This window comes from Pleurodeles waltl, chromosome 4_1 (genome assembly GCF_031143425.1).
Source record: "Pleurodeles waltl isolate 20211129_DDA chromosome 4_1, aPleWal1.hap1.20221129, whole genome shotgun sequence".
NCBI lineage: Eukaryota > Metazoa > Chordata > Amphibia > Caudata > Salamandridae > Pleurodeles > Pleurodeles waltl.
In genome coordinates, this window is record NC_090442.1 from 166161556 (window position 1) to 166181777 (window position 20222).

The 20222-nt window shown below is 46.1% G+C and overlaps 1 protein-coding gene across 4 annotated transcripts in view; it reads right to left on the reverse strand.

Moving 5' to 3' along the window:
- DGKI (diacylglycerol kinase iota) overlaps positions 1-20222 on the reverse strand; it is a 909351-nt gene that overhangs the window by 221982 nt on the left and 667147 nt on the right. For all 4 annotated transcript variants that reach the window (XM_069227966.1, XM_069227965.1, XM_069227964.1 and 1 more), the window contains exon 21: positions 16229-16329. In XM_069227966.1, coding sequence (XP_069084067.1) covers positions 16229-16329 — 101 coding nt within the window. The remainder of the gene's footprint in view (positions 1-16228; positions 16330-20222) is intronic.

Sequence of the window (20222 nt, forward strand, 5' to 3'; positions counted from 1 at the left end):
ATACTTACCTCCCCTAGGAACTGTGAAAATTGCACTAAGTGTCCACTTTTAAAACAGCTATTTGTGAATAACTTGAAAAGTATACATGCAATTTTGATGATTTGAAGTTCCTAAAGTACTTACCTGCAATACCTTTCGAATGAGATATTACATGTAGAATTTGAACCTGTGGTTCTTAAAATAAACTAAGAAAAGATATTTTTCTATACAAAACCTATTGGCTGGATTTGTCTCTGAGTGTGTGTACCTCATTTATTGTCTATGTGTATGTACAACAAATGCTTAACACTACTCCTTGGATAAGCCTACTGCTCGACCACACTACCACAAAATAGAGCATTAGTATTATCTCTTTTTGCCACTATCTTACCTCTAAGGGGAACCCTTGGACTCTGTGCATACTATTCCTTACTTTGAAATAGTGCATACAGAGCCAACTTCCTACATTGGTGGATCAGCGGTGGGGTACAAGACTTTGCATTTGCTGGACTACTCAGCCAATACCTGATCACACGACAAATTCCAAAATTGTCATTAGAAATTGATTTTTGCAATTTGAAAAGTTTTCTAAATTCTTAAAAGACCTGCTAGGGCCTTGTGTTAGATCCTGTTTAGCATTTCTTTTAGAGTTTAAAAGTTTGTAAAAGTTTGAATTAGATTCTAGAACCAGTTGTAGATTCTTAAAAAGTATTCCAACTTTTAGAAGCAAAATGTCTAGCACAGATGTGACTGTGGTGGAACTCGACACCACACCTTACCTCCATCTTAAGATGAGGGAGCTAAGGTCACTCTGTAAAATAAAGAAAATAACAATGGGCCCCAAACCTACCAAAATACAGCTCCAGGAGCTTTTGGCAGAGTTTGAAAAGGCCAACCCCTCTGAGGGTGGCAACTCAGAGGAAGAGGATAGTGACTTGGAGGAAAATTCCCCCCTACCAATCCTATCTAGGGAGAACAGGGTCCCTCAAACCCTGACTCCAAAAATAATAGTCAGAGATGCTGGTTCCCTCACAGGAGAGACCAACACCTCTGAAATCACTGAGGATAGCCCCAGTGAAGAGGACATCCAGTTAGCCAGGATGGCCAAAAGATTGGCTTTGGAAAGACAGATCCTAGCCATAGAGAGGGAAAGACAAGAGATGGGCCTAGGACCCATCAATGGGGGCAGCAACATAAATAGGGTCAGAGATTCTCCTGACATGTTGAAAATCCCTAAAGGGATTGTAACTAAATATGAAGATGGTGATGACATCACCAAATGGTTCACAGCTTTTGAGAGGGCTTGTGTAACCAGAAAAGTGAACAGATCTCACTGGGGTGCTCTCCTTTGGGAAATGTTCACAGGAAAGTGTAGGGATAGACTCCTCACACTCTCTGGACAAGATGCAGAATCTTATGACCTCATGAAGGGTACCCTGATTGAGGGCTTTGGATTCTCCACTGAGGAGTATAGGATTAGATTCAGGGGGGCTCAAAAATCCTCGAGCCAGACCTGGGTTGACTTTGTAGACTACTCAGTGAAAACACTAGATGGTTGGATTCAAGGCAGTGGTGTAAGTAATTATGATGGGCTGTACAATTTATTTGTGAAAGAACACCTGTTAAGTAATTGTTTCAATGATAAACTGCATCAGCATCTGGTAGACCTAGGACCAATTTCTCCCCAAGAATTGGGAAAGAAGGCGGACCATTGGGTCAAGACAAGGGTGTCCAAGACTTCAACAGGGGGTGACCAAAAGAAAGGGGTCACAAAGACTCCCCAGGGGAAGGGTGATGAGACCACCAAAACTAAAAATAGTAAAGAGTCTTCTACAGGCCCCCAAAAACCTGCACAGGAGGGTGGGCCCAGAGCCTCTTCACAAAACAATGGGTACAAGGGTAAAAACTTTGATCCCAAAAAGGCCTGGTGTCATAGCTGTAAACAGCATGGACACCAAACTGGAGACAAGGCCTGTCCCAAGAAAGGTTCCACTCCAAACTCCCATCCAGGTAACACTGGTATGGCTAGTCTCCAAGTGGGATCAACAGTGTGCCCAGAGCAAATCAGGGTCCACACTGAAGCTACTCTAGTTTCTGAGGGTGGGGTGGATTTAGCCACACTAGCTGTCTGGCCGCCTAACATGCAAAAATACAGACAGCAACTCTTAATTAATGGGACTAGAATAGAGGGCCTGAGGGATACAGGTGCCAGTGTCACCATGGTGACAGAGAAACTGGTTTCCCCTGGCCAATACCTGACTGGAAAAACTTACACAGTCACCAACGCTGACAATCAGAGAAAAGTACATCCCATGGCAATGGTTACTTTAGAATGGGGAGGGGTCGATGGCCTGAAACAGGTGGTGGTCTCCTCAAATATCCCAGTGGACTGTCTGCTTGGAAATGACCTGGAGTCCTCAGCATGGGCTGAGGTAGAACTAAAAACCCATGCAGCAATGCTGGGTATCCCTGAACTGGTGTGTGTGAAAACAAGAGCACAGTGCAAGGCACAGGGTGAACAAGTAGAGCTGGAGTCTGGAAGAATGGCCCAGCCTACCAAGAGAACAGGAAAGTCAGTTGGGAAACCAACTGCAACACAGCAAAAGAAAGGGAACCTCTCTTCTCAGGAAGAAGTTCTGCCCTCTGAGGGAACTGAGCCTTTGGAGCTTGAACCTTACCAGGTTGAGCTCTTGGGCCCAGGGGGACCCTCAAGGGAGGAGCTGTGTAAGGGACAAGAAACCTGTCCCTCTCTTGAAGGCCTTAGGCAGCAAGCTGCTGAAGAGTCCAAAGGCAAGAAAAATGGAACGCATAGGGTCTATTGGGAAGATGGACTCCTGTACACTGAGGCCAGAGACCCCAAACCTGGTGCCACTAGGAGAGTGGTAGTGCCTCAGCTGTTCAGGAAGTTCATCCTAACATTGGCTCATGACATTCCCCTTGCTGGACATTTGGGACAAACCAAGACGTGGGAGAGGTTAGTCAACCACTTCTACTGGCCCAATATGTCCAACATGGTTAAGGAGTTTTGCCTCTCCTGCCCCACCTGTCAAGCCAGTGGTAAGACAGGTGGGCATCCAAAGGCCCCCCTCATTCCACTTCCAGTGGTGGGGGTGCCCTTTGAAAGAGTGGGTGTGGACATAGTTGGTCCACTAGAACCTCCCACAGCCTCAGGAAATATGTATATCCTGGTAGTAGTGGATCATGCTACCAGGTATCCTGAAGCTATTCCCCTTAGGTCGACTACTGCCCCTGCAGTAGCCAAGGCCCTCATTGGTATCTTTACCAGAGTGGGTTTCCCTAAGGAGGTGGTGTCTGACAGAGGTACCAACTTCATGTCAGCATATCTAAAGCACATGTGGAATGAGTGTGGAGTGACTTATAAATTCACTACACCTTACCATCCACAAACTAATGGCTTAGTTGAGAGATTCAACAAGACATTAAAGGGCATGATCATGGGGCTCCCAGAAAAACTCAAAAGGAGATGGGATGTCCTCCTGCCATGTCTGCTTTTCGCTTACAGGGAGGTGCCACAGAAGGGAGTAGGATTCTCACCCTTTGAACTTCTGTTTGGTCATCCTGTAAGGGGACCACTTGCCCTGGTTAAAGAAGGCTGGGAGAGACCTCTCCATGAGCCTAAACAGGACATAGTGGACTATGTACTTGGCCTTCGCTCTAGAATGGCAGAGTACATGGAAAAGGCAACCAAAAACCTTGAGGCCAGCCAACAGCTCCAGAAGTTTTGGTATGACCAAAAGGCTGCACTGGTGGAGTTCCAACCAGGGCAGAAAGTCTGGGTTCTGGAGCCTGTGGCTCCCAGGGCACTCCAGGACAAATGGAGTGGCCCTTACCCAGTACTAGAAAGGAAGAGTCAGGTCACCTACCTGGTGGACCTGGGCACAAGCAGGAGCCCCAAGAGGGTGATCCATGTGAACCGCCTTAAGCTCTTCCATGACAGGGCTGATGTGAATCTGTTGATGGTAACAGATGAGGATCAGGAGGCAGAGAGTGAACCTCTCCCTGATCTTCTGTCATCAGACCCAAAAGATGGCACAGTAGAGGGAGTGATCTACTCAGACACCCTCTCTGGCCAACAGCAAGCTGATTGTAGGAGAGTCCTACAACAGTTTCCTGAACTCTTCTCCTTGACCCCTGGTCAGACACACCTGTGTACCCATGATGTGGACACAGGAGACAGCATGCCTGTCAAGAACAAAATCTTTAGACAATCTGACCATGTCAAAGAAAGCATCAAGGTGGAAGTCCACAAGATGCTGGAATTGGGAGTAATTGAGCGCTCTGACAGCCCCTGGGCTAGCCCAGTGGTCTTAGTCCCCAAACCTCACACCAAAGATGGAAAGAAAGAGATGAGGTTTTGTGTGGACTACAGAGGGCTCAATTCTGTCACCAAGACAGATGCCCATCCAATTCCAAGAGCTGATGAGCTCATTGATAAATTAGGTGCTGCCAAATTTCTAAGTACCTTTGACTTGACAGCAGGGTACTGGCAAATAAAAATGGCACCGGGAGCAAAAGAAAAGACAGCATTCTCCACACCTGATGGGCATTATCAGTTTACTGTTATGCCCTTTGGTTTAAAGAATGCCCCTGCCACCTTCCAAAGGTTGGTGAATCAAGTCCTTGCTGGCTTGGAGTCCTTTAGCACAGCTTATCTTGATGATATTGCTGTCTTTAGCTCCACCTGGCAGGATCACCTGGTCCACCTGAGGAAGGTTTTGAAGGCTCTGCAATCTGCAGGCCTCTCTATCAAGGCATCCAAATGCCAGATAGGGCAGGGAACTGTGGTTTACTTGGGACACCTTGTAGGTGGAGGCCAAGTTCAGCCACTCCAACCCAAGATCCAGACTATTCTGGACTGGGTAGCTCCAAAAACCCAGACTCAAGTCAGGGCATTCCTTGGCTTGACTGGGTACTACAGGAGGTTTGTGAAGGGATATGGATCCATTGTGACAGCCCTCACTGAACTCACCTCCAAGAAAATGCCCAAGAAAGTAAACTGGACTGTGGAATGCCAACAGGCCTTTGACACCCTGAAACAGGCAATGTGCTCAGCACCAGTTCTCAAAGCTCCAGATTATTCTAAGCAGTTCATTGTGCAGACTGATGCCTCTGAACATGGGATAGGGGCAGTTTTGTCCCAAACAAATGATGATGGCCTTGACCAGCCTGTTGCTTTCATTAGCAGGAGGTTACTCCCCAGGGAGCAGCGTTGGAGTGCCATTGAGAGGGAGGCCTTTGCTGTGGTTTGGTCCCTGAAGAAGCTGAGACCATACCTCTTTGGGACTCACTTCCTAGTTCAAACTGACCACAGACCTCTCAAATGGCTGATGCAAATGAAAGGTGAAAATCCTAAACTGTTGAGGTGGTCCATCTCCCTACAGGGAATGGACTTTATAGTGGAACACAGACCTGGGACTGCCCATGCCAATGCAGATGGCCTTTCCAGGTTCTTCCACTTAGAAAATGAAGACTCTCTTGGGAAAGGTTAGTCTCATCCTCTTTCGTTTGGGGGGGGGTTGTGTAAGGAAATGCCTCCTTGGCATGGTTGCCCCCTGACTTTTTGCCTTTGCTGATGCTATGTTTACAATTGAAAGTGTGCTGAGGCCTGCTAACCAGGCCCCAGCACCAGTGTTCTTTCCCTAACCTGTACTTTTGTATCCACAATTGGCAGACCCTGGCATCCAGATAAGTCCCTTGTAACTGGTACTTCTAGTACCAAGGGCCCTGATGCCAAGGAAGGTCTCTAAGGGCTGCAGCATGTCTTATGCCACCCTGGAGACCTCTCACTCAGCACAGACACACTGCTTGCCAGCTTGTGTGTGCTAGTGAGGACAAAACGAGTAAGTCGACATGGCACTCCCCTCAGGGTGCCATGCCAGCCTCTCACTGCCTATGCAGTATAGGTAAGACACCCCTCTAGCAGGCCTTACAGCCCTAAGTCAGGGTGCACTATACCATAGGTGAGGGTACCAGTGCATGAGCATGGTACCCCTACAGTGTCTAAGCAAAACCTTAGACATTGTAAGTGCAGGGTAGCCATAAGAGTATATGGTCTGGGAGTTTGTCAAACACGAACTCCACAGCACCATAACGGCTACACTGAAAACTGGGAAGTTTGGTATCAAACTTCTCAGCACAATAAATGCACACTGATGCCAGTGTACATTTTATTGTAAAATACACCACAGAGGGCACCTTAGAGGTGCCCCCTGAAACTTCACCGACTATCTGTGTAGGCTGACTAGTTTTAGCAGCCTGCCACAAACCGAGACATGTTGCTGGCCCCATGGGGAGAGTGCCTTTGTCACTCTGAGGCCAGTAACAAAGCCTGCACTGGGTGGAGATGCTAACACCTCTCCCAGGCAGGAATTGTCACACCTGGCGGTGAGCCTCAAAGGCTCACCTCCTTTGTGCCAACCCAGCAGGACACTCCAGCTAGTGGAGTTGCCCGCCCCCTCCGGCCAGGCCCCACTTTTGGCGGCAAGGCCGGAGGAAATAATGAGAAAAACAAGGAGGAGTCACTGGCCAGTCAGGACAGCCCCTAAGGTGTCCTGAGCTGAAGTGACTCTAACTTTTAGAAATCCTCCATCTTGCAGATGGAGGATTCCCCCAATAGGGTTAGGATTGTGACCCCCTCCCCTTGGGAGGAGGCACAAAGAGGGTGTACCCACCCTCAGGGCTAGTAGCCATTGGCTACTAACCCCCCAGACCTAAACACGCCCTTAAATTTAGTATTTAAGGGCTACCCTGAACCCTAGAAGATTAGATTCCTGCAACTACAAGAAGAAGGACTGCCCAGCTGAAAACCCCTGCAGCGGAAGACCAGAAGACGACAACTGCCTTGGCTCCAGAAACTCACCGGCCTGTCTCCTGCCTTCCAAAGATCCTGCTCCAGCGACGCCTTCCGAAGGGACCAGCGACCTCGACATCCTCTGAGGACTGCCCCTGCTTCGAAAAGACAAGAAACTCCCGAGGACAGCGGACCTGCTCCAAGAAAAGCTGCAACTTTGTTTCCAGCAGCTTTAAAGATCCCTGCAAGCTCCCCGCAAGAAGCGTGAGACTTGCAACACTGCACCCGGCGACCCCGACTCGGCTGGTGGCGATCCAACACCTCAGGAGGGACCCCAGGACTACTCTAAGACTGTGAGTACAAAAACCTGTCCCCCCTGAACCCCCCCAGCGCCGCCTGCAGAGGGAATCCCGAGGCTTCCCCTGACCACGACTCTTTGAATCCAAAGTCCCGACACCTGGGAGAGACCCTGCACCCGCAGCCCCCAGGACCTGAAGGACCGGACTTTCACTGGAGGAGTGACCCCCAGGAGTCCCTCTCCCTTGCCCAAGTGGAGGTTTCCCCGAGGAACCCCCCCCTTGCCTGCCTGCAGCGCTGAAGAGATCCCGAGATCTCTCATAGACTAACATTGCGAACCCGACGCCTGTTTCGACACTGCACCCGGCCGCCCCCGCGCTGCTGAGGGTGAAATTTCTGTGTGGACTTGTGTCCCCCCCCGGTGCCCTACAAAACCCCCCTGGTCTGCCCTCCGAAGACGCGGGTACTTACCTGCAAGCAGACCGGAACCGGGGCACCCCCTTCTCTCCATTTTAGCCTATGTGTTTTGGGCACCACTTTGAACTCTGCACCTGACCGGCCCTGAGCTGCTGGTGTGGTGACTTTGGGGTTGCTCTGAACCCCCAACGGTGGGCTACCTTGGACCAAGAACTGAGCCCTGTAAGTGTCTTACTTACCTGGTTAACCTAACAAATACTTACCTCCCCTAGGAACTGTGAAAATTGCACTAAGTGTCCACTTTTAAAACAGCTATTTGTGAATAACTTGAAAAGTATACATGCAATTTTGATGATTTGAAGTTCCTAAAGTACTTACCTGCAATACCTTTCGAATGAGATATTACATGTAGAATTTGAACCTGTGGTTCTTAAAATAAACTAAGAAAAGATATTTTTCTATACAAAACCTATTGGCTGGATTTGTCTCTGAGTGTGTGTACCTCATTTATTGTCTATGTGTATGTACAACAAATGCTTAACACTACTCCTTGGATAAGCCTACTGCTCGACCACACTACCACAAAATAGAGCATTAGTATTATCTCTTTTTGCCACTATCTTACCTCTAAGGGGAACCCTTGGACTCTGTGCATACTATTCCTTACTTTGAAATAGTGCATACAGAGCCAACTTCCTACAACTGGATACGCGGAAATTGAGGTATCTCCAATGGCGGATATGGGTTGAGGATGTTGTTATGCACTGAGGTTCTCGATGGAGTGGCAGTTAATGGTACCCTGATCAAAGGTCCATCTTGAAAAACCATTGAGCTCACCAAGGATGTTGTCTACTGTGGGAGGTGAATGTCGCTCTAGTTTGATGGCAACATTGGGGAGTCTCATGTCCACAGAGATGTGGACCTCTCCCGGGTGTTTCGGCTTCTTCATGACAACAACCTGTGAGACCCAGGGCGTGGGTCCTGACATTCTTTCAATGAAGCCGGCCCGCTCTAACTTGTTCAGTTCTTCTTCCACCTTGGGTCTGAGATGGAACGCTATGCGCCGTTGTCTCAAAGCAACTTGTTGGATGGGCTGGTCGATATGAAGCTCAACTTCCTGTCCTCTGAGGCAGCTGATGCCCTGAAGATGTCTGCAAACTCATCCAGGAGGGCCAATATCTCTTCTTGCGCTCCCAGGGCGAACTAGATTAACTCTAGAGTTTCTGCTGTCTGCCCACTGTCCTTTCTTGGCCACGTAAATTGAGGTTTCAACGCTGATGTTTCCATGGGATACTGATGCCCGAAAAGCTGCTAGTAGAGGTATCAGTTGTGTCTGACCATATGCAAACACTCTGAGCTTTGCTTTTGTTAACAGAGGAGGGTCTCTGAGGGAGCGATAGACACTCGCTGACATTAGTTCAATGGAAGCCCCATGTCAATGGTTGCTTTGAGCTGCTGGCCCCCAACTTTGATTTGGCATTTCGGAGGGGGCGACGGGCAGACTGGGTGGCTCCCATGGCAAAGACAGTGTGGACTACATAGCCTTCAGTGTCATCGTCCGTGTCTTCTGAGATGTTGGGTGGCCCTGCAGTTGCTTGCACAATCTCTTTAGGGGTTCTGAGCTTGGAGGATCAGCAGACTTTCACAAAGTGGCTGTATTTTCCACATGCAGAACAGCGTCTACCTTTCGCTGGGCATCCGTTGAGTCTGTGGGGGGTTCTCCCACAGGTACTCACATTCTTTGAGCTTGTCTTGTGGTCCCTTCTGGACCGATGGGTTTGAGCGTCCGCGCATGACACTGACTTCTTGATTGGCCGATGGAGGGTGGCTTCCATGTGGGAGGCTCTGACTTTCGATAACTCCTTCGACCTCCCTACTAGGCTCAGGATGCTCTGTAGTGATTTTCCCGATTCCTGGAGGATTGCCGGCACCCCGGTATTACTTGTCCACTAATCTCTTCCTGTTCATCCGTGAAGCTGCACATGAAGGCTAGCTCTGTCGGTCGATAGTGAAATGTGTCGAGAGACTCTTCCGGTTCTTGATGACCCTGGTGGAATACAAAGTGCTCATAGTCCCTGTTTGCCATTGGATCAAAGTGTCCATTTAGGGCCCGTAACGGGGGTATATGATTTTGACGTGTCTTCTGCCAGAGTTCTGTATATTTAATGAATGTCTTTCCTGCCCAGGTGCAGTCGGAGGGCTCTGCGCCGCTCTGCTGGAATATCCACCTCTTCGAAGTAAAACTGAAGGCGCTCCACCCAGTCTTTTAATTTTCGTGCAAGTGCTGAGGGTGCTTCATCAACTACGAAATGCTCTATGGCAGGGATGGTTGCCATCTTGGTGCTGTCAAGAATGCGTTAAGGCTGTGGTGCAATCCGGGGTGGCTTACCGCACAAGCATTGTTGCCCCAGGTGCATGGGAGAGCCGCCAGACCGAGAAGTCTCCTCAGTGCTGTCCTGCTGCACCTGTGGTATGCTGGTTGCATGATGTGGCAAGTGTTGGGGCAGTGGATGCCCGTGCAGGTATCGTGGCCTCTTGTGTAGATGACTGCATCCTGAGACGCAGTACTTGTGGGCTACACAATGTGGAGGACCACGTTTCCTCTTGCAGCCTATTTGTGGCAGCCTGTCCCTCCCCTTGATCAGAAGCTGTTGTAGCTTGGAGATGGGTCCCCAGTTTGTAGCAGGGTAGACGTGGTGTGGTTCTCACTGTTTTTTTTTACAAGTTTTTCTTACAAGACTCTCCCCGCTGATACTGTTGTAACCTGACGCCCGGGCTGGTAGCGAACGCGTGCTGAGGTTGAGCCAGCTTTTTCCTCTTTGGGGAACACTTTTATTTTATTTTATTTTATTTTATTTATTTTTTAATACGGACGCCGCATGTCAGTCTTGCAGTCGAGTTTCGAGGTGCAGAGCATGGGAGCTGGCGGGGTTCCTATGCCCGCCTCGTTGCCAGTGTAGCATATGGCAGATGGGCACAGACATGGAGTTTAAGGCCTTGCAAGCGGTACACAAAGCAATGAAACACATGGAGACTAATTACTTTTAGGTGTCGGCAGTGACTGCCAAAACCATGACCACGGGTTCTTTATTATCCATCCAATGCACGATGGATTGAACAATTATACCCTGCGTCCGAAGGGGAACGTCAGAAGACCACCCACTCAACAAGACAAGGTGGTATAGTACACCCTGTTCCAATATCATACTGCCCCTTATCAAAAGGAGAATTGCGAATCCAGGGGTCTTCATAGAAAGAGTGCACATTTTAAGTGTGCTAATTCATTCATCCATCCACCCACCGTTCATTCATGTACCTGCAGCCTCACACCCAAAGGTAGGAGTTGAGTTACTAGGAGGGCTTTCTGCAGGCTGATGCGGGTTCCTTCACAAAGAAACCTGTTCTACCAACTGCACCAGTGATTACCTTTAGAGATGTGCGATTTTATTGGTTTCCAAACAGCAACAAGGGCAGAGCAATTACTGGTGGTGCCTCCTGACACAGAAGCAACTGGGAAGCAAGCAGGGGCGTAGCTTGGTCAATAAGATTGGGGGTGTGGGCTTCAGATCTCCTAACAATCATGCTGGGATGTCTTGTTAAAACACAATATATAAGATGCACAACATAACAGGGCTTAAGGGCAGTGCAAAGAGAGAGAACGGTGGATTGTTAGGGGCTCTTAAAACAACATTTTTCAAGCTAATCAACATTTGTAAGGACATCAAAACGGAGGCGAGACAGTATGCAAGTGTGTTTTTGTCAATGTGGGTATGTAAAAATCCCAGGTGAATATGTTTATTAGTCAATAAAAATCATACACATGTGCATTTTAAAATGCAATATACAATATAAACTGCTCACGTGCTTTATGATACCTTTACTTTAAAAGAGGAAAAAGATAAAAACAAATGTTGTTGTTAGTCATGGCCAGTGGTAACTATCACAAGTGCCAGAGTGCATATATCCACCAGTGCCTTGAATGCCTATGCATCCTAAAAAACCGTTCTGTGTCGTGACCCAGAGTAACTACCACTTATGAAGTGGTGCATGCTAAATCCTAAGGTACCCAATATTAGTAAGGCAGGTTAGGGATTCAGAAAAAGAGGGGATACAGGGATTCGGAACGGAATCCAGAAAAGGAAAAAAGAAAGGGAGATTACTACGCCCCTAGTAACCCGCCTTCATGTCAAATGAAGTTACACACTCATTACTGGTGTGCTATGAAATATAATTTTAAAAGTCCCCTGGCAGCCCACCTGATTTCAAGTAGGGTTGTGTTGTCCTTGCTAATGTACTCCGTAGCATAATTTTGAAGAGTCAACCTTGAACCTGCTAAGCGCAACATTTTTGGCCTTGACAAGGTCTTTAAAGGCGTCCATGAACTGCACTAATCGAATATTAAGCATCATGTTCTGCAGTTCAGTGAATCCATTGAAGCTGATGTGCACGTCCTAATTCCTAACGCTTTAAACTCATTTCTCAACAGGGTCCTCTGCTGCAGGTCTAGACAGGGGCAGATACAAAGGAGATGCAGCAAAGTCTCCTGTGGCTGGTAACACAGACGGCACTTCATATCCCCCGTTGTCCTTCCTCCTGCCATTCTGGCTTAAAGTCCAGGGTGGGGAGCTCTCCCAATCTCATTAACAATAGCTTTTTTGTTTCACCTTTAGGGAATAAGTGGCTTCCAGAAAAGGTCAGATTCTCGTAGGAACTCAACACCAGCCATCAGTGCGCTCATTTTTACACAATTTCCTTATCCTCCACCCAGCTCTGCAGTTTGACACTTTTATTTGCCATCCTCTCAAACACTTGGTTAGATATGTCTAGATTCCACAGGTCAGTTAGCCTGAGTCTTTCTATGCTGTCTTCCAGATACCTCTTGTAACCTCCTTTGCCTCTGAAGTTGGCTGGCATCTGACCCCAGCATTATTTTGCCTCCATAGGACAGAGTTGATATGAATTTTGATTTAATCACTGCTGCCAGAAGATGTAGGTTATGTCCCTGAATGGATTTCGCTAGAGTTGCAAACGCAAAATTGAGAGCCAGGGCATACCCTTTTGTTGCTTCCTTTTGTGGAGAAAAAGATGCCCTTGAGTCTATCTTGACATCTAGGTAAACATAGCTAGCCATCTCATCTTCCTGAACCAGCAACAAACAATCTGGTCAGGAGAATTTACAAGATAATTTTGTAAGTACTTAAAAAAATTACTAGCATTATTCACGCCTAAAACGCAAGGAATTTCATGACAGTTTAACACTTCATTAGACTAGTAGGTATCCAGCATGATGTAAAGTATAGTAGCAAGTCAAAAATCATAAATCTGGATTCTAACAGTCTCTGGGCGTTAGACAGTACACATAAGGGTAGACTTGTTACAGAGCAAGTGGGTTGAATCATGGGGAGGAATGGACGTAATACAGAGGAGGTGATGGCCGCATTCTTAAATATCCAGTAAAAAAAGGAACTTCGGCAGACTATAAACATCAAAAGGGAATTTAATAATGTTAACTGGAACTATTGGAAACTTTCCATAGCAAAAATATTTTTTGGCCAGAATTTAATATTGGAAAATTATACTTTCCAATGGGTATGACTGGACAAGTTATTACAAAAGGACAGATCTTAAGGCAAAGTAAGATTTAGGCGGTCATTATGAACATGGTGGTTCAGACCGCCATGCCAGCAGCAGGGGTAAATACCGCCACCGCATGGCGGTCTGAACCGTCATGTTATGGACACAGTGAGGGCCGCCACACACACCGCCAGGCTTCCGCCGTCAGGAAGCCTGGCGGTGAGTAGAAACACTATCCGACAGGGTAGCTGTGCTACCCCTCGGATAATGTTTCCATATCCACCAGCCTTTCCCTGGCGGGTTCACCCTGGCTGGCAGAGTGGGAGCCCCGGGGCACCCCAAGGGGCCCCTGCACTGCCCATGCACTTTGCATAGGCAGTGCAGGGGCCCCGGTGCAGTGCCCAGTCGCGCAGGTCACTGCCCGATTTTCTCCATGTGGAGCCGCCGTCAATGTCCCGGCCTGGCCCTTCTGTGAGCCGGCAAGCGGAAACAATGTTTCCGCCCGCCGGCCCACAGAAAGGTTCTTTATTTGGCCGGCCGGGTTCCCGGGGTCGCTCGCGGTCAGTGTTTTGACCGCCAGCATGAACACAGCGGTTTTTACAGCGTGTTCATAATGACCACCTTAATGTGGTTAAAAAAAGGGCCCATTATCTCTGCTATTATTTAATATGGCAAATGAAGAATTACAAATATCACGGAATCAAGGCTGGGAAAATGTTTGTCAGCTATTATTATATTCATATTTTATGTTACTAGTGTTATCGGAGCTTTGGGTCATAATAGATTACAAGGTCAACCGGGGTACGTAGGGTACTGTGGTAATCCCTAAAGGAATTGAACCTTTTAGCACTCAGAATGGGCATTATAAAGGCAGGAGCTTAAATTGTTTACCTTGCAATCACATCCTAAAAATCTGTAAAGAAAATATGAAGAAGTGGGATGCTTTGTCATTAGAACTTTCAACAAGAAGGAATCTGATAAAAATGACAGTTCTTTTGAAGATTATGTAACAATAACTTGTAACACTTCTGTTCTTATCCCCAGATGTCAGACCGAATCCAGAAAATGTTATTCCAGCAATAGCTCTACAGAGCTGCATGGTGGCGCCATATGGCACCACCCGTCCAGGAAGTAAAACACCACCCTATATACAGCACCACTCGGTGTACTGGCCCCAGTCTTTAAGTTTTTTCCATGCTCAACCGTGCGATGTGCGGAGGAATCGAAAGAGATCAACAGCCATAAACCCAACACAAATAACCACGGTACATCTTGTAACCTTATCATGAACAGAACTGAGAAGGAAGGCTGGTGAGAAATTTGTTGGAAGATATTGAATTCACCTGAACTTACATTACAGAAGATAATTTAATTTTTCAGCTAATGGATACATCTTAACACAGATTCTTCACCTTATGAATAAGTCTCAATGCAGTACCACTAGGAGAGGGACTGAGTAGCCAATTAACCAAAGATCTCATGTAACGGGGCCATCACAAACTATCTGGCACTCCACACCTGAGCTTCCAGACAGTTATGTTTTGGCAAACGCATGTAAATAGGACCAAGTGGATGCCAGGCAAATATCAGCCACCGGGACCCACTGGTGAGGGAAGTAGAAGCTGCCTTCTTATAGTGTTCATGATTGACAGCCAGTGGGTCTTTCTTGCCCAAGGCATAGGAGATTGTAATGCAAAAAGTGGCCCAACACAACAAAGTCGCTGCCTTGCCTTTCTTAGCTACAGTGAAACCTATGACAAGGTAGTTATCCTCCCACCCTGACCAAAAGGTATTCAAAACAATAATAAATAGCTCGCCTAGGATCTAGCCTGTGTAGCTGCTCCTTGATTTTGGAGGGGTGAGAAGGGAGAAAGAAAGATATACAGTAAGTGGCAGCCAGACTCAGAGGGCCTGTGACTCTCCAGCCTTAAGAGTCAAAGTAATCAGCATCTCAAAGACTGTCTTGGGCGTACAGAACACCTTGTTCAAATGATGATACCATGAGAAAAGTCATACTAAGTTTAAGTCTAACCGAGAAACAACAACAAGTGTGAACAGAAATATACAATAAACATTTGAAGAAATGCACCATCAGAGCTGATGCAGAAAAAGCAGCCACATAGTCTTTGACAGAATAAACAGAATGAACAGAAAGCCTAAAACATAAAAAAAATAGGCAGGTGATCCTCAAAAGGACTTAAGCCTCCAGTCTGGCACCTGGAAACATATTGGTACCAGAGGCTGAAATAGATTTGGTTGTTGGACTCCTAGCAGCTAAGATGGCAGCAGCTCAGCTGCTCCCAGTCTGTGGAAGGTGCAGGAGGATCACACCCAGCTGATCCTCAATACCTCAGACTGGACTGAGTTGCTTGCATTACGGTTCAGAGAGGACCTGACTTGGTAGTTCAGGCTGGACTGTTCTTACTTCAGCAGGACAAAGATTGCATTGCATATGACTGGGTCTAAACTGAGGTGTTATGGTGGGCAAAAAATGAGGGTCGGATGCAGCTTGAGTAATTATCAGAGGCTGATTCCATCCATCACTTTTTTGTATTCTTTAGTGTGACGGCTGAAGTGCAGTAGGTTTGCCCTGAAGTGTGTCCCGTGCTCACTCTGCCACTGAAACCAAACTTTCGTGTGTTACAGTTCAGTTCGGCTTGGCAGTTTGGGCTGGGCTGTACCTACTGATTTGCATAAGGCTGGGTCTAATCTCAAGTGGCATGGTGGGCAAAAAAAAACGATGGACTGGGATGCGGGTCAAGTAACTACCAGTGTATGACATTAATTCAAGCATTCCACCCATCCATTTTTTGTTTACTTTCATACACTTTGTTAGCTGATGATATGCTCTACAATTCATTTGATATTTCAATCAGGAGGGAAGGACCTACAAAGAGTAAAGCCAAATGAGACAGGAGAAGGAACAGAAGCTCCAAAGACAGGAGAAATAGATGGGCATACGGCATAGGGGAAAGCATTAGAGAGGCGTAACATCAGGGTGAAACATAACAATACACAAATGGTTATTTGAAATTAGCAGATAAATAAGAGGCTGAAGAAAAGGGTCAAGAATCCTACCAAAGAATATAGAATGATGAAGACCCACATAGTCACAAATAGGAATAAAAATGGATGGAAAGCTAGACTTACAGGCGTCCCGTAACTTCTCTTTGTCATAGTGCAGCCTTTCGTAATCATGCAACTTGATCCTATTCACTCTGATCCGTAGGCGGTCCGGCACCGAGTGGGGACTGCAGACAGGAGGAATGAAAAAATAGGCTATCAGACATATCAATATTTTATTTATTTATAATAGTTCTTGATGTAGAGTGTCAAGAGCATGGAGAGAGGGTGACATAGCACAAATAGTACGGCGATAGAGAGAAAAGGTGAAGATAAAGCAAATTACATTAGCAACAGGAGAGTGCAGTAAATCAGCAAATACTTTTGGATAGCTGCGTAAAGTGAGGTTTTTGCACAGGTGCTGCTTCAGGTCCCTCTTGGAGGCAGAGCACACTTGATGTGCACCCAAAGAACGATTCACACATTTGGCACTTTTCAAGCGAAAGATTGAAAGTGGAAGTTTTCTAAATTCGGAGTGCCCATCTTGCACAGAGAATCACGTTTTAGGAAGATGTCACTGCTAGAGATTTGGGATTTGTGTGACATACGGGTTACTTCAGATTGATCATCTTGCAGGTAAAAAAATATTCTTACAAGCTAATGAGCATTCCAGGAGAAGCCAGCTTACAGATGTAAGGACAGATGCAATAAGCTATGATCTTTTACTTTGGAGACCAGGTCAGCTGCCATGCGAAGGATCACTTTGAGTACAGCTAACTGACATTTGAATAATGATCCAATCAGTAGGACAATACAGTAAGCCATATGTGAAATGACTGAACCCTGGACTGCCATCTTGAGGTCTTCACTGAGAAGGAAGTATGTGAGACTATTGTTATGTTTTAATGGGAATCTTGCCTTTTTGGCTATCTCGTTGGCGTGCAGATCAATGTAGAGTAGTCTATCAAGTTTAAAGTGAAGCAACTTGCTGAGACTGTTTTATTGGGTGTGAGGCCAATGTGTTTAAGTTGGTTTGAGCACTAAGAGGAATGGAAGGAAGCTCATAGTATGTCTGGTGGGTTCAGCACAAGAAACTAGGTTTTATGTATGTTTTGTCTTAACTTTATATTAGCAATTCACTGGTTTGGGTTTTGAAGTCAATAGTATCAAAGACAGGTCAATGAGGACCCTTAAGCAGGAGTTTACTAGATAGAAGACCTAGGGAGCACTGTCTACAATTTTGAGGACAGAGATTTGACTGCTGTGACCAGATTATAACTTTGTAGCAATGTACAGTATTTTGGGTTTACAATGTACTGCCAACACATTTTTTCCAGGATCTTGGAACGGAGAGAATGGTAGTATTGAGCATGTTGAGTGATTTAATGTAAGCATTAGGTTTTTGAGAAAAGGGAGAACACAGGCAGCCTTCAGGGAAACTGGGATTGAGCTGTGGTTTGTAGAAAAATGTGCAATTTGTAGCAACAGGGGAGGGTTGGCATTAGAGATCGTGGGATGGGGTCTGAGGAAAAACTTGATGGCTTTATGTATAGGAGAGGCTTCTCTAATCTTTCAGTAGTAAAGAGAATGAGATTGCTCCAAGCAGAGGGAGGTTTTTTTCTTTGGGAAGTTTATATTCTCTGCGGTAGACAGGACTGTGTATTTGGCTAAGTCCTGAATTACTGCCATGATTTATTTGGAGAAGTGAAAGGCTAGGTTATTGCATTTTGATTCTATCGGGGGAGGCGACGCAGGATCTGTAGATTGCTTCTGCTTATTCTGGGAAGGTTCTCTGGAGCAATTTGACTGTCGAATTTCAGGAAGGAATATTTAGCTTGGTGCACAATCTGCAAAGTTACCTGCTAGTTCTGGGTTTAAAGAGGTCGGTAGGTGGGTGGAAATGATTTTCTTCAACTTGTTATCCCCTTTATGAAGCTATGGGTATTTTTACATTTTGTTAACATCATCATTGTGCCAATCTGTGGATTGTTAGATCTTTTTAGTTTAGAGGTGGGAGAGTTTACTCATAATGCTGGTGATCACGTCTGCATATCACTGTAATAACTTTCAAGAGGCTGCAAGCTTCTTACATTCATCCTATGGATCAGACAGTCTTGGTCTTTAAGTCAATGCACACTTGGGTTTGCATCAGAGGCAGAGATTTACAGAGTTAGGAATGTGTAACCTGTTCACTTGGAGAGGATAGGAGTTCTCAATGGGATCTTTCTATTTAAAATGTTATCAAAGGTGAAGCTCTTATTGTGAGCAGGGGAGATGTAATGTTGAAATAGATTAATGTCAAAATGGAAACATTTGAGAAGAGATGTGACGGTATACTGCTTTTTCTCTAGTGGAGGTTGAAATGGCTAAGGACGTTTTGCTCAGAGGAGGAGATGAGTTGATCCATTATGTAATTAAAAAAATCTCTTTCTTTTTTTGGTCAAGGGAGTGATAAAGTATGTTTATCCTCAGAGGTATGGGGATTTTGCTATTAACCTACACTGTGAAGCACGGGAAAATGAGGGAGTTAAAAGAGCCGGACGCTACGAGTGAAGAGACTCCTAGTGTACAGGGGCAATCCCTCCAACTGATTTCCCATCTCTATTGAGGTGAAGAATAGGTCACTAATATGAGATGAGGTGATGCTTCTAAGGATACTGATTGTGTCTGTGGCTTCTTGTTCTGTAGCTACCCGGAATGTAGTGAGTTGAGTCATCTGCAATTGTAGCATATTCAGGCATGAGAAGCATCTTGGCGGTTGTGTGTATAGTGGCATGTTAGAAAGTGTTAGAAGTTGTGTATCTGTGGATCAGCTCTGGACTGTGTACATCAGGTGAGTCTTTGAGAGGGGAATCAAGAGACCAACTTCTAACATGAGCATCCTTGAGGAAGAGAGATGGAGGCTCTGCATTGTTTCATAGCGGTGATTTAACTTTCTTTTAATGTCTTCAGCTAATCAGGAGTGCTGGTTGAAATATTTGTGCTGTGGTCAGAGTGGAGTAGCTAGCATGGAGTCGCATCTCTCATGAGAAACACTGATTGTGGTGGAAGGGTCTTGTCAGTCTGTGATTGGTTGCCACGGATTGCCATGGTAGGAGTGAGGGATGTGGTGGTAGGATTGGTGGATGGAGGACATGTCAAGGAGCAGGAATGGCTGGGGGGCTGATGGGGTCATAAGAGCAATTGTCAGCTGTCATGTTGGTGGTGTAGCAATCTTAATAGGAGAGTTGATGACAGAATCATGGGCAGAAGTTGAAGCTGACTTAGAGATGAAATGATGTTGAGCTAGGATATGTCCTTGAGTACCAAGATCCCTATTGGTATTATTTTGTCTGGTTTCATTGAGAAGGGTGAACATGGGTAATAGGGAAGGTTTGGGAAGCAGGGGTGAAGGGCACTGATCTGGTGGTGTTGTCACCAGCTGCAATGGCTGTCATGACTTGAATGTTGTTTAAGAAGGTTATGGGCAAGGCTTGGTTGTGGTCAATTCTTTTCAGAACTTGAACGGATCAAACAGAACAGATGTCTAGGGTATTGTCAAAGGAATGGATCATGACCATCACATTTTCATATAGGTGTAGGCGTAGATTACATTTCTGGTCATGGTAGTCAGTTATAGGTTGACCCAGCAGGGTTTTAGGGTTGCGTCCTTTTGGACCATAAAGATGGAGCATATTGTATCTGCCCGATAGGTTTGTCATGAAAGAGTAAGGCTGTTTTATGGTGCCCAATAGGAGACTGTAGAATTTGTCACGGATTAATGTTTCTAAAGTACCAGTCAGAGACATCCTCTGCTTGCTAAGGTTGGATCAGAGACTTCTTACAATGTGAAAGCACTAAACGTCATTAATGCACAACAGTGTCAATAAGAACTGAGGGGCATATTTATACTCCGTTTGCGCCGAATTTGCGTCGTTTTTTTCGACGCAAATTCGACGCAAAACTAACTCCATATTTATACTTTGGCGTTAGACGCGTCTAGCGCCAAAGTTCATGGAGTTAGCGTCATTTTTTTGCGTGAACACCTTCCTTGCGTTAATGATATGCAAGGTAGGCGTTCCCGTCTTAAAAAATGACTCCG